The sequence below is a fragment of the Drosophila bipectinata genome, chromosome XL (assembly GCF_030179905.1).
Source record: "Drosophila bipectinata strain 14024-0381.07 chromosome XL, DbipHiC1v2, whole genome shotgun sequence".
In the NCBI taxonomy this organism is placed as follows: Eukaryota; Metazoa; Arthropoda; class Insecta; order Diptera; family Drosophilidae; genus Drosophila; species Drosophila bipectinata.
In genome coordinates, this window is record NC_091734.1 from 16,419,411 (window position 1) to 16,433,549 (window position 14,139).

Below are 14,139 nucleotides of genomic sequence, written 5' to 3' on the forward strand. Positions count from 1 at the left end.
GATTAAGATATTTTTTGGTTTGAATTCGTAAAGCGAACTCCTCCAACCCTTGAAGATTTTTTAAACCTCTCACCCAAAGCCTCTTCAAAAAGCCTCAAAGTGGAGATCTGACCGCCACTTATTGTAGTCTAGTCTCTGAAGAATAAACTACAAGGACTAATACAAGAATTGGCCAGGTTATATTAGCTCGGGAGATGGTTTTCACCCAGTATGGTCCATAATAAGTAAAGCAGCTTTTACAAATTACGCCAATCGTTATTTATTTTACTTAGGATAGGAGAAGAGAGCTTCAGAATAGTAAATACCACGTTGATCTCTTTGAAAACAGGGTATGAGGCAAAAACTGTCTTTGAGAAATTATTCGACCTGTTTTTAAAGAAACTGCCAGTGTCCGACACAAAAATTCATAACAACTAATTACAATAATACAATAAAGTCTTCGACCTGCGGCGCTGCCGGGGCGAGTTTATTATTTTGTTAGTGTCTCCCCTTGCTGGCACACCAGGCGCCACTAACAAAGGCGACCGAAGGCAGGGCCTAGGGCTTCCACACGCCTCCGGTTTCGACGGGTCCTGGAAAATCAGCCGAACGCCAAAGACCAACGGCACGTAGATGCCGGCCATTGCAGTCAGTTAAACAATGTTGCACATTAACGCGTATCCCACCCACCCTAATGACCCATGCCCGCCCACCTACTCGGCACCACTTCCGCCAAACTCGAGGAGTGGCCGCAATGTCTGTGCATAAATAAAACATAAATAACCGACAGGCGTTGTCGGCCCTTGCTCCGTCCTCCCAGATTCCCGTCCTCCCGGCTCCCGCTCCTGTCTGGCACCCGGTCGCATTGTTTTGCCCGCCCCCACCATGCCACACCCCAGTAAGGTAGCTAATTAAAACACTTACTGGCCCTTTTCAACCTCCCTGGCTCGGTCGTCTGGTGTCAAAATTCCTAGCCACCGGCCTTGTAAATTGCGAATTTCGGAAAGCCTCCGGCTGGTGTTGTTATTTTAATTGTTGCTATCCTGGGAAGCCTTGGCTCACCTCCACCAGATTCATGGGGAAGTAAGGGTCCACGGCACAGGATACAGGATACAAGTGGCAGCGAAGGTGAAAGGGGGCAGATTGGCAGCTGGTTTTGCGGCAGCTAAACACCTGCCTTCACCGCATCGGTTATTATTTATTGACATTAAGTATTATTAATTATGACACCATTTAAGCTCCCGAGGTGCTCTGTTTCTCGGGTTTGGATTGGATTGGATTAGGTTTAATTGCCTTGATTTGGCTTGTTTGTTTGGGATGCCATTGAAAGGTCGGAATTCACATTAAAAACACATTTTCGGTTTATGGGATAGACAGGAGGAACATTTCCAGTCCATTAGGGTTCATACGATTGTGCGATGCTCAAAAACAGATATCCGTGTTATTACGCTAATCACATGTTATTTAATTATTATTTTAATAATAATTAAAATAATAATGTGTAGTCACCTCTTAAAGATTTATTGAACAAATACAAACACAGGGCGAAAATATATGAATTTTTTTGCGAGATAACGATTTTTAAAACGGTGAATTTGAAATTGAAACAAACTTGGACTAGCCAGCCTAGGCGAAGTTTCAAAAAAACAAGAAAGCAAAGCTAACTTCGGGCGGAGCCGAAGTTGATATACCCTTGCAGCTAAAACCGGATATATATCGCAAACATCGGATATAGTTGGCCGATCCTTATGATTACATCATAATAAAACCAATTAATTACAATAAAAAATCTAAAAAAAAGTCGCAAGCTTCTATCTTCAAAAATACGAAAGTTGATATTTCTACCAAATACCATTTCCGATCGTTCAGTTATATGTCAGCTATAAGATATAGTCAACCGAACGTTATGACATTTGGTAGATCGGATTAAATGACCAAAAATAGAATGTGTACCAAGTGCCAGCTTTCTATCAACAAAAAAAAAGAAAGTTGGGTCATTTCCGATTGTTCAGTTATATGGCAGCTATAGGATATAGTCGGCCGATCCTTATGAAATTTGGCATGTCGTATTATTTTGCCAAAAAGAGCTCTCGTGTCAAATTTGAACTCTCTAACTCTAAAAACACCAAAGTTATACCATTTCCGATCAATCAGTTATATGGCAGCTATAGGATATAGTCGGCCGATCCCGGCCGTTCCGACTTATATACTGCGTGCAAAGAAAAGAAGGGTGTGTGCAAAGTTTCAAGACGATAGCTTCAAAACTGAGAGACTAGTTCGCGTAGAAACAGACAGACAGACGGACAGACAAAACGGAAGAATTCTTGGATTCTTGTGTTAATCCTAATTAACAACCTGCTCAAGCTAAACATATGTATCAGTATACAAGTTAGACTTAAATAAATATAAACGTTACACAAAATAAAGGAAACGACGGCTATAGTCGAGGACGGCATACTTTTGCGCTTGGGGAAAAATAACCACTGCTGCCCCCTAATACTTCCTACGTCACTACTACCGATTCAGTAGGAAAACAGACTAAAAATTCTGTAACTGATTTTTGATTATTAGGTGTAGATTAGCCAGTGGAACAGTTTGATGCCAAAACATTTTTCAAAAACATTAACGAACTGGAGCTACGACCAGATTCCAATTTGGGGGTGGGAGTGGGTGGTCTTGTCAAAATTTTGTCACAAACTTGATCTGCGCGGATTCCATACGAGTCCAATTTTTAAATCGGATAGCTCTATGTCTCAATAAAGTCTCCGACATCCATGCGCTCAAAATTTTAACTCGTTTGAATGGAACGTGGCATATATATAGGTATATCTCCTCAAAAAACCGGCCATTTTGGATGAAATTTGTTTTTCAGATATAAGTGAACTATAGACGTAGTTTGGCATCAAACGTTTTGCAAAGATCCTTCCTGTACTGGCGCTAAAGAAATGGTTTATTTGTGGGAGCCATAAAAGATGTAAAAGCGGTTGGCATTAAATAATAGCGGTTGTACAGCGTTTTGTAAATTTGGGGAAAAATGTTATATCCTCAAATAATGAAAAAATATTTTTTTTATTTTTTTTACCAAAAAGAGCACAATTATTTTTAATTTTTTACTTTTTTTTATTATTTTTTATTTTAAAATTTAAACTGGTATTTTTGCTATTTTACGCCCTTAAATTTGCCACTACTGGTTTCCTTCACCTAAAAAGATAGCTTATTGTGACTGGAAAGTAATAAGACAAAATCTGGGAAGAGAGTTATTGGCAAAATCTTAGAATATGGCGCGTTGCTATAGAAATAGAATTGGTTGAAAGAGGTTGACCGATTGGTTGAAACGAGCTTTAGACTTGAGTTTCCGTAATGATTGAATTCGAACTTTTGCTTCTACTGTCTAAAACAGGGATGATTGCCAATGGAAACAATTACACAAAACAATCTGAAAAGGTAAAGCTCTCTTCTCAAACACTATTCGTTTGTCAGAAGATTCGATTAAATATATCTTTATGAAGCCACTTACAAACTGACTTTGCACTTGGGTAGTCAGAAAACGGTTGCCTAGTATAAGACATTGGATAGAGTAGTGCAAAGTTGATAGAGTATCTAGTGGTACAGTATAATTGTCGAATAGTTTAGGAAGAAAAGAAGGGAACTATCTAAGTTATTGAAACAAAAAGAATAAGAATATCTGTTCTTCCGATTTCATCCACTCTTTCATCATACTCTCTGTTACTGCTCCTGTAGGGTGCGCTGGCCACAAAAAGCGGGGCTATCATTAGTACCCCAACGCCGTAACATTTATGAAACCAATATGGTTGGATTTTGTTTCTGGAACATCCGGGAGAGGACAGCAAAGGCAGTAAAACGTGCGCCCCGGTTGAAGCAGTTGAATGGTAAAATCGAATCAATATTCGAGTTTTTAAGGCACCTATGTACAAGTATGGCCAGAGTTGGGGGATGAGCATCCGAGCAGCCGGATGTGGCGCCACTGCGTCTGTCCTCCCCAGTGAGTTTTTGTCTTTTGCTGTCGCCCATTTTAGAGGGAGTCACGCGCTGACTTGGCTCGTTTTTGGTTACATTTTACGAGTGTCTCCGACACGTTTACTTTTAGTGTAAAGCTCTGTCCGCGAACAAAGAGACTCCAGCTGAGGATCCCATGGCATGGACCGCCGGGTGAAAAGACAAGGAGCTGGCAGGGCATGGGTGGCAGGCCGAGGGCAGCCTGAATCCGCAGTAACTTTTATAGCTACTTGTTTTAGTTGTCAGACAATTGCGATTGGGCAAGAGCATGACAAAAATTCAAAACAATAAAAATTTCGCACATAAAATGTAACTTTCCGCCATATCCCTGCCCCTTCGAGGTACTGAATTCGAAACATTAAAAATCTAGCGATGTGGCCGAAAAAAAGCGGATTTCGCGTTGTGAGGGCCCAAATCCCAAAGATATTTTTGCTCGGCCTGTCTCCTTAGTGGCAAAAACGGCTTAGATGGTTGAATTCAACCGGACTTGGCTCAATATTAAATCAAGGGAGCCCTCCTACTTAATTTAATTATTTAAAGAAAAAAATACTGTAAAGGCCTCCAGGTTGCAAAGCCGGTGGAGCTGTACTTTTACTCAAGTTTATTATGCACCACAGATGGGTTGATGGTTCGAGTTCTCTTATAAAGTGTACAATATAACCCCTAGCCACTGCAAAAAAAATATAATTAAAAAAAATAAAATTTTGATTTTACTATTTTTCGTGCACAGTGTAAGGAAAATCCCAATGTCAGCTAAACATGCCTTTAAAACAGTATTTCATTGTAGCTTATGTTGCTTTGTCAGTTTCACAAAAATATTATTATACCTTTGCAGAGGGTATTATAATTTTGTCCAAAAGTGTGCAACGCAGTGAAGGAGACATCTCCGACCCTATAAAGTATATATATTCTTGATCAGGATCACCTCCTGAGTTGATATGAGCATGTCCGTCTGTCCGTCTGTCCGTCTGTCCGTCTGACCGTCTGTCCGTCTGTCTGTTTCTACGCAAACTAGTCTCTCAGTTTTGAAGCTATCGACTTGAAACTTTGCACACACCCTTCTTCCCTTTGCACGCAGTATATAAGTCGGAACGGTCCGGATCGGCCGACTATATCCTATAACTGCCATATAACTGATTGATCGGAAATGGTATAACTTTAGTGTTTTTAAAGTTAGAGAGTTCAACTTTGACATGAGAGCTATTTTTGGCAAAACATTACGACATGCCAAATTTCATAAGGATCGGCCGACTATATCTTATAGCTGCCATATAACTGAACGATCGGAAATGACCCAACTTTCGTGTTTTTGAAGATAGAAAGCTGTAACTTAGTACTGATTATATTTTTGGTCAGATAATCCGACCTACTCAATTTCATAAGGATCGGCCAACTATAGCTGCCATATAACTGAACGATCGAAAATGTTTTTTGGTAGAAATACCAACTTTGGTATTTTTGAAGATAGAAGTTTGGGACTTTTTTTTAGATTTTTTATTGTAATAAATTGGTTTTATTATGATGTAATCATAAGGATCGGCAAACTATATCCGATGTTTGCGATATTTATCCGGTTTTAACTGCAAGGGTATATCAACTTCGGCTCCGCCCGAAGTTAGCTTTGCTTTCTTGTTTGAATTGCATTTGAGAAAGTTCTTTCGCCAAACCTTAATATCTGCGGAAGAGTATGTCCAAAGGGTGTATGGAAGTAACAATGGAAAGCGAGTAACTGAAACTATCGTAAACGGAAACGCCTGGAATTAAAAGGTGGTGTAGGTGGTGCACACCTAACAATGTTAGATCCCCAAAATGGCAGCCATCACCGTGAAATTTCAGTTTCCAACTTGGCTACAATTGATTTCATTCGACTGTGTGCGTGCGGAAAAAAGTTTTGTTCGCGGGCTACAAGAAGATTGGCATGTCTAGGCGCCACTACGCCCAGGTTAAAGGTTACCATACACCTGCGTGTACCCGCCGTCAAAAGATATTCCTTTGGGTGAATCGCACGGAGTTGGTACGGAAGGGCTAAGCCAGAATATGTTCGCCTCAAGGCTTCGACCTTAATCGATTTTTGATACAAAGAGCATATACATATAGCTGAAGTAAAGCTCCTTGATGTCCAAAATGTGTTAATAAATAATATATTTTCGTTCAGGACTGTGGACTATATTTGTCATATATATTTATTACCTAAATAGTTTCCGTCTTACATAAAAAAAGTTAACAGAGTTTACTTACTTTACTTAATATTTTATGCATCATTCTTCAGCTTAGAATCTGTGATAAAATCTACAGCAGAATTTGTTGTAACACACTTTTTTTCTACTTTTTTAAATCGCCTTAACACATTTTTCTTGAAGACTGGGAAGTTCTGACAAATCACAAATTGGCTGACAAATCAATCCATCAATTCAGTTTGAAACTGAGGGGGGACTACATAAGAAAAGACTACATCATTCTCACAGAAGATTGATATGAAAAGAATCAAAGTTATTGGATTGACATTCGAAACAAGGTTGGTTTGGTTTTGGGGGTCTTATGAAGCTAATCCAGCTATTAAATGGCTCACATTTTCTTTGTTTTTGGCAAAGAATTTCCGTGGGGCGGCTTTCTGGCATACCATTCAAGGGCAGTTTTAATTTTCATATGAGTATCGCAGAAATGTATATCCCTGGTGGTCGTATCAATTACCTTGAAAGTAAATAAGCGGCTCCGTTTCCGAGAAATACTCTTTACGAAAGATAAAAAATAAAACGGTTACTTTCCAAATGCATTGAAAGTGTCTGAAAAGAAAAATAATTATTAGTTAAATTGTTAGATTTCGAACATAATAACAATAACATAATGAATGCTTATAATTAAAACATATGCTACACCACAAAAAAAAACCCACTGAAAATTGGATGGAGCTTCCCATGAACCATGTTTCATGCCTAAACGGACTAGGGCGGATTCATTAGAAAGTAAGTCTTCCGCAATCTACCAAACCCCACAGAAACATTTGTGGATCAAAATTGGCCACCCCTTTCCGGATGGAGAACTTCTGTTCTAACGGCGTGTTCTAACGGCTTCTTTAATCGACGGGAAGCTTTCGAAGTGCATCGTCAAGTCCTTACGGCCGAGTTTCGGGGCCGGAGGTGAGGTGATAATATTGTTGATGGAAAAAGTTGTTGATTTCGGCTTTTTATGAGCTCACATCGAGTTATTTGTGCAGAAATTCTGCATTCTCCGACAAAATAATGAAGCAACTACATTAGCAAATAATTCGGCCAACGAAAGTACTCGGAAGTGGGCCAGCAAACTTTCTGCTGGAGAATTGCTTTACATTCAATTACACGGGCCAACGAATGGAAACATATTCTTTTATTTGCGATTTAGGACTCGTTCCTGGTGTGCTGAACACAGTCTTATTCCCGGACCTGGGTCCTTACGTCAGGTTTTATTGCTATGGGTCGCCAAAGATGTCTTTCCACTTATGTTTTGACGCGTTTATCTGAAGTGCCTAGTTTGCGCAGCAACATACAATAATTTTTGTATGCAGCATAATTTTACGAACCTGATCCTGACCAAGACCATGTACGCTTTATTGGGTCGGGAGCCGAAACAATTTAATTAAAATAAACGAAGCAATAAAATGTTCAAGCTGTTTTTGAGGCAACACTTTATTTAAATTCGCCATAAGTCTATTTTCGACATATTACACCCGCACCTCTCGGGCCGAGACCCACACACATTTTTCTGCACGGCCCGAAGCCATCGGAGGGAATTATGACCCTATGGGCGAGCTCGGATAGATGGCAATCTGAGTTGGGTTAAATCCAGCTCCGTGTTGGCGCCAGTCATTGATTTTTGTGCCAGTTTTTATTTTTGCGATTTAATCAAGCGAACCCAGCGGCTGCGTAATCCCTCGGCCATTAAAATAGCGTGCGAGCCTCGAAGAACCAGGAGGAGTCGAGCTGGGAGTGGATATGAAGGTGGATGTGGGGGTGGAAAAAGCCTTGTTTTGCCACACAACGTTCCAATTAATAAAAGAAACTAAATTAATGTAAATCGCGCTCCATAGCCTTTTTATAGGTGCTGTGCTTTCGGAATAAGGAGTCTCAAGTAAGTTAGAGTTGGTTAAAAAGGAGCAGTTCACACGTTTTGTAACATTTGTTTCCCTTCTTGTTTCCTAGGGTTGCAGGGCCGTTTGAAAGACATGTTTAGAGTTTTCAGTTGAGGAACAAAATGTTTACAAGCATCTGAGGCTGAGAGGAAAAGGGTTATCGTATTATGAGGGCATACGTTGTGGATCAATCACACTTAAATGTATGTATGTAAATTATAATTAAATGAAGTTCTACTTAGAGTCTCAATCATCATTTGGATTATTGGATGAAAATATGCGAACAGGATCCACTCTTATATGTTACAGCTTCAGTTTAAGTTAGAAAATTCATCTTTTGAGTGTTTTTGGCCACAAAGTACAAGTGCGGCAGGAATTAATTAAAGAAGCGACAAGGACAGGCACATGTCGCTGCTTCTGGTGCCTTTTGTTTTAAAGGGTTTGAAGTGTCACTGGATGGGGTTTTGCGACTGTTTTGTTCGCAACCAGCCACAAAAGTGGCGGAATGATAAATCTTTAAGCAGTCGTTGAACGTCTGACTTCGCTCGGAAGGCAATTTAATTTATTTGATTTCTCATGGAAGAGCCAAGCAGAAACGGAACAGAAACAAGAACAATGCTAGTGACCGGCAGCCATCATGTTACTGCGGAGTTTTAGGGCTTGTTGCTATCCGTAGCATAAAGCATGCCAGTTAGACTCCACGTACACCCCAAATATATAATTATAATGGAATTTTGCCAAAATGTTTCCCAAACAAATACAAGCACACTTTCGTCTGTCTGTAGGGGAGGGGAATAGAAAAGGTGTGTAGTGGCGTGTGCCGTGGAATGAAGCGAAGTGATTGCGGCTGCAGCTGCATGCCCCGAATGCAACACGAGGCATTGAACGTGTGCCAAACTTTTGCTAGGAGGCCACTGGCAGGACGCAGTCCAACATAATAGCACTGATAGTGAGGTGGGCTCCATTGCCAGGCGCGCTGCTACAACCACATACGGCAGCACGGGCAGGACCAACAACAACACCTGAGCCGTCATTTGTAAAGCCATCAATTTTTACCCGTTTTTGTGAATCTATAGAAACGAATGGGAAGGACAATATTTTCCTATCATTTTCGTGCCCATTATACCAATTCCGTGGCTCTCAGTCCAACGTGAGAGCCATAGCTGCTAGGATCCACCTTGAAGCCACTCGCCTTTCGAGTGGCATGTAGCTGTTCTATTTAACGCTGAGAAGGATTTAACTTTTCAGAAACTTTTCTATTAAGAAGGTTCAAACAGTTTCTGAGTGTATCTAAACCTATATCTAAACATAAAGGCCTTAAAAGCGCATTAGAACCGGGAGCAACTCGACCAGGACACGACAGGAATATTCGACATCCGATCACGAGGAAAACCAGACCACAAATATTTACAGAAATTAATTGGATTACTAGGTCATTCATTACAAACCATTTTAGAGAAGCAGCTAGTGGTAGGAAAATAATCAATTTTGAGCTTAGGGCTAACTAGGGCTTATCTTACGACATAAGGACGGGGAAATAAGATTGCGAATATAAAAATAAAGACCCTGGGAGAACGTGAGCATGGGTCCAATTTTTAACTTCCACTTTTTAGTAAGCTTTTCGGCATTCCATCTGTCCGCGTGATTTCGATACATTAGGGTTCTCTGACATATCAAACCAAAACCTCGACGGAGTCCGGTCGGAGTGCTTTACGGCCAAAATCGCCGGAAAACGTGGCTGGCCCACATAAGAGACTGCTTCCAGACTCCCCACTTCAGATTTTCGCTGCCAGGCCAGCTGCCTTGTTTTCGAGATGCGCTGCTTGTATGCTAGATACTTGAACTGATGGGATGTTGGGATGCCTGGATGTACTTTAGTGCTTGTGAGTTGATGTTGCCAGATGTTGGACGTGGACGTGGTCATGTCATGGGGGCGCAGCCTAAGGAGTGCCGGGCCGGGCTAGGGAAAGGTTGGCACCCCAACACTTGGTCATAACAGACAATGGGTTATATGCCGGGCTGGAAGTAGTGGATCTCGGAGGGCAGCGCCATGGGAACAGGACATAATGCAAACGTCGCAGAGTTGCCGCTGTCGTTGCTGCTGTTCTTGCTCTTGCTCTTGCTGTTTGCGTTTCTTTTCCCGTTGTTCTGGGCAACACAGAAATTGCATTTTGAAAAATGTTGCATATCATAAATAAATGTAAACGCAAATAAATCAGCTTTGTTGACGTTTGTCAGTTTCTATACCCTTGCAGAGGGCATTGACATTTTGTCCGAAAGTCACACAAAACAGAAGACATCGTTGCATAAGGTATGTACATATAATCTTGATCGGGAGCCTGCTTCACCTTCCTAACCGCTTGCTTGCCTGCTCTTAGAATCTAAAAGTTAGTAATGCAGCTAGAACACTTCCCAGTATATTTTCATGTATGCCGTTTAGTTGGAGCTGCTGACATTCAGATACCAGCTTGGGGCTTCCATTATAATGGCTTCCATACATATAAAATATGTATACTCTCATCATATAAAGGCAAGGGTGTATAAGATTCGACTTCGCCCGAAGGCAGCTTTCTTTCCCTGTTTTTTAAGCGTTCATGTTTCTGTTTCTTTCTCTGTTTCTGTTTTTGTTTCTGTTTTCATTTATGTTCCTGCTATTGCTGTTACTGTATATTTTCTGTTTCCTCGTCTTTTTCTGTTTCTGCAGCTTCACTACTGTGTGCAGTGTGCAGTTTCGATGTTTTCGTCTCCCTGTCGTAGCAACCGTTGGCTTGTTTCGCCTTCATCTTTTAGACGTCTACACTGGAAATGTCAAGCACACTTGCCCGATCTGCCACGCCCAACCTCCACTCCTTCTGTCATCCGAGCTCCTCGGCGCCCCTGCCTCGGCTCCTGTCCCGATGCACTGAGTGCTCCTTAATGCTTCAGCTGTGTTGACTGACAAAATGCTTCTAACTGCACATTATTGCTCACATGGCGAGCAAGCAGCGACTGATGCGGGAGGCAGGAGACAGGAGGGTAGGGGGAGCTCTGACAATAAGCCAACGACAAGAGCTCCTAGATGAACATGAACGCAATTCGCTCTGCAGCACTTCGGGTCTGTTCAGAAAGTTTTAAAAGCAACGCAAGTCGGGCGAGCTGAGCCAAAAACTGATTATCTCGCAAAGTCATCTGAAATATATGTAAGCACACCACAAAAAGAGTCTTGAAATACCTGCTTCCAGGGCCTTACGTTTCAATTAAGGCCTTATCGATGCGACGGTTACTAGACTTCAGATAGACGAAACAACGAAAGGTAGAAGCTTCTTGCGCTCCTCTCCGTTCATTGAATCCGACTTGGACTGGCAGTACTGAGTCAACATGTTTATTTTTGGTTTTTCCGTACTTAGTAGATAGTTTGACCGGCCTGATATAGCAGCCGCCTAACGGGTGGGGTCAGAGTCTATTGAGGCATCTGTCGCGAGGCAGCAGTTGGGCATTAGCTTAAGTCATAAATCCGAGCGTATAGAATGCCCAAACACACTGATCACGACGCCTCAATCAAATAAAAATTTAAGTTGTGAGCTCCGAGAGGGCGAGTCAGGCAGTGGGTTATATTTCACGATCCCAGGAAAACATTTATTCCGCAATATTTTGTACTTAGGCCACCTGATAAGAAAAAAAAAAACAAAAGCCGCAAATGGGCCATACAGCTCCGATAAGCATGAAACCCCGACGCACAGTGTGGTGGATGTACATAAATACATAAATCATTTTCGGAACAGTCGAAATCGAAACCACTCTAGACATCAGTTCAATAACCAGAAAAAACAGTATATCTTTTTTAAGAAAATAAATTATTTAAAAACAAGAAAGGAAAGCTAACTTCGGGCGGAGCCGAAGTTTATATACCCTTGCAGTTAAAACCGGATATATATCGCAAACATCGGATATAGTTGGCCGATCCTTATGGGAATAGGAATATATAATCCAATTTATTACAATACAAAATTTAAAAAAAGTCCCAAACTTCTATCTTCAAAAATACGAAAGTTGATATTTCTACCAAATACCATTTCCGATCGTTCAGTTATATGGCAGCTATAGGATATAGTCGGCCGATCCTAATGAAATTTGGTAGGTTGGATCAACTGACCAAATAGGATCTGTATTAAATTCCAGCTTTCTATCTTCAAAAACACGAAAGTTGGGTCATTTCCGATCGTTGAGTTATATGGCAGCTATAGGATATAGTCGGCCGATCCCTATGAAATTTGGCATTCAGTCGTATTATTTTGCCAAAAATAGCTCCCATGTCAAATTTGAACTCTCTAACTCTAAAAACACCAAAGTTATACCATTTCCGATCAATCAGTTATATGGCAGCTATAGGATATAGTCGGCCGATCCGGGCCGTTCCGACTTATATACTGCGTGCAAAGGAAAGAAGGGTGTGTGCAAAGTTTCAAGACGATAGCTTTAAAACTGAGAGACTAGTTCGCGTAGAAACAGACAGACAGACAGACAGACGGACAGACGGACATGCTCATATCAACTCAGGAGGTGATCCTGATCAAGAATATATATACTTTATAGGGTCGGAGATGTCTCCTTCACTGCGTTGCACACTTTTGGACAAAATTATAATACCCTCTGCAAGGGTATAAAAAAACAACAAAATATATTTTACACTTATGATTGCGCTCCATTTTGTGTACAGGCTTGATTGCTTTGATCCACATTTATTACCTCTGGTGACTTACTGAATGACTCTCGATTGAGAAATGTCAGAAAAAACTTTAAATGACGAACTCACAAGCGCGATATCAATATTTAACGCTTTAATTCGTACTTTCTCGCTTTTTTCTGTAGAAAATAAGCTTATGAAAATATTGCCTTTTCTTCTTTAACTACATATAATTTATACACACATATATACACACAAACATACATACAATACATATAAAACAGACATCGGGCTCATAATAAGCGTTAATAACGGAGAGATACAATATTAATTCAGCAGTTTTAAAGCACACACTTGTATGTGGTGCATTGTGTACCACGCGTTGTGTCAAATGCGATTCGTAAACGCAGCACACTCAGTAATTAAGAAAATATTTATTGTAATTTGTGGGGTACGCTTGCGTCGAGAAGATATTATTTGCATATCTTCTCGACGCAAGCGTACCCCACAAATTACAATAAATATTTTCTATAATAAGGATTATAGCGACGAACGTACCGAAATCTGTATCCGGAACTTCTTACGCTGCGCCCACCGATAGTTCTTCCTTGTTCGGTGCTTTGTGTTTGTACGCATTTTGTTTAATCTGTGACTACGGAGAGTTCGGAAAGCAAAAAGGGAAAAGAATCGCTGCACGTATAATTAGCCGTGCACTATGGGCTCTGGGCTGTGGGCCGTGGTTGCTCTGGGCGTGGCGGTATAAAGCGAGCCGAGTGGGAATGAGTTGGCACGAGTGAACTGGCCCGAACATCGTACATATACATATGTATGTATGTATGTATGTGGCGAGGTGACTGGACGTGCGGTTGGAATTGGTTCGAACTCCCAACCGCCGATTCTTTCATTGTTTGTGTCGGTAGGTTCTGCTTTCTGTGTTCTGCGTTCTGTGTTACTGCTGTTGTCTAATGAGCGCCAATTAAATTGGCATTAACGCAACTCGGGGGCCAAGTGGGACCCAAAGCGATCCGATCAATCAAGGTCCAATGGAAAGGTGAATGTTACTAAGGACAGACCGTCATACGGACTCGTTCTCTCCTCTGCAGCGTCGGGCATACCTATATTAACGTGCATACTCACATTTACTTTACATACATACGTGAATTGGCCCCTATCTGTACCTCCATCCCTTTATTGAAACCGCCTGCCCAATTCCACGGTCCCCGTCTTGACTTGAACACCCCCGACCGCCGTGCCAGCAAATAAATTGCGTGGAAATTTTTTATGCTCTCCACTCTCTTCCCCTTCCAGCCCGTTAGCCCACTCGTATTCCTTCTCCTATTCTTCCTACTTCCTACTCGTCCGCTGCCTTTTTATG

At 41.3% G+C, this 14,139-nt stretch overlaps 1 protein-coding gene across 3 annotated transcripts in view; it reads right to left on the bottom strand.

Annotated features, from left to right (window-relative positions):
* LOC122321326 (uncharacterized) overlaps window positions 1–14,139 on the bottom strand; it is a 105,301-nt gene that overhangs the window by 48,320 nt on the left and 42,842 nt on the right. For 2 of the 3 annotated variants that reach the window (XM_043211138.2, XM_043211137.2), the window contains exon 3: window positions 6,688–6,779. In XM_043211138.2, the coding sequence (XP_043067073.1) occupies window positions 6,688–6,779 (92 nt within the window). Of the gene's footprint in view, window positions 1–6,305; window positions 6,430–6,687; window positions 6,780–14,139 lie in introns of those variants that run through there. The other variant, XM_070281744.1, reaches the window with a different exon arrangement.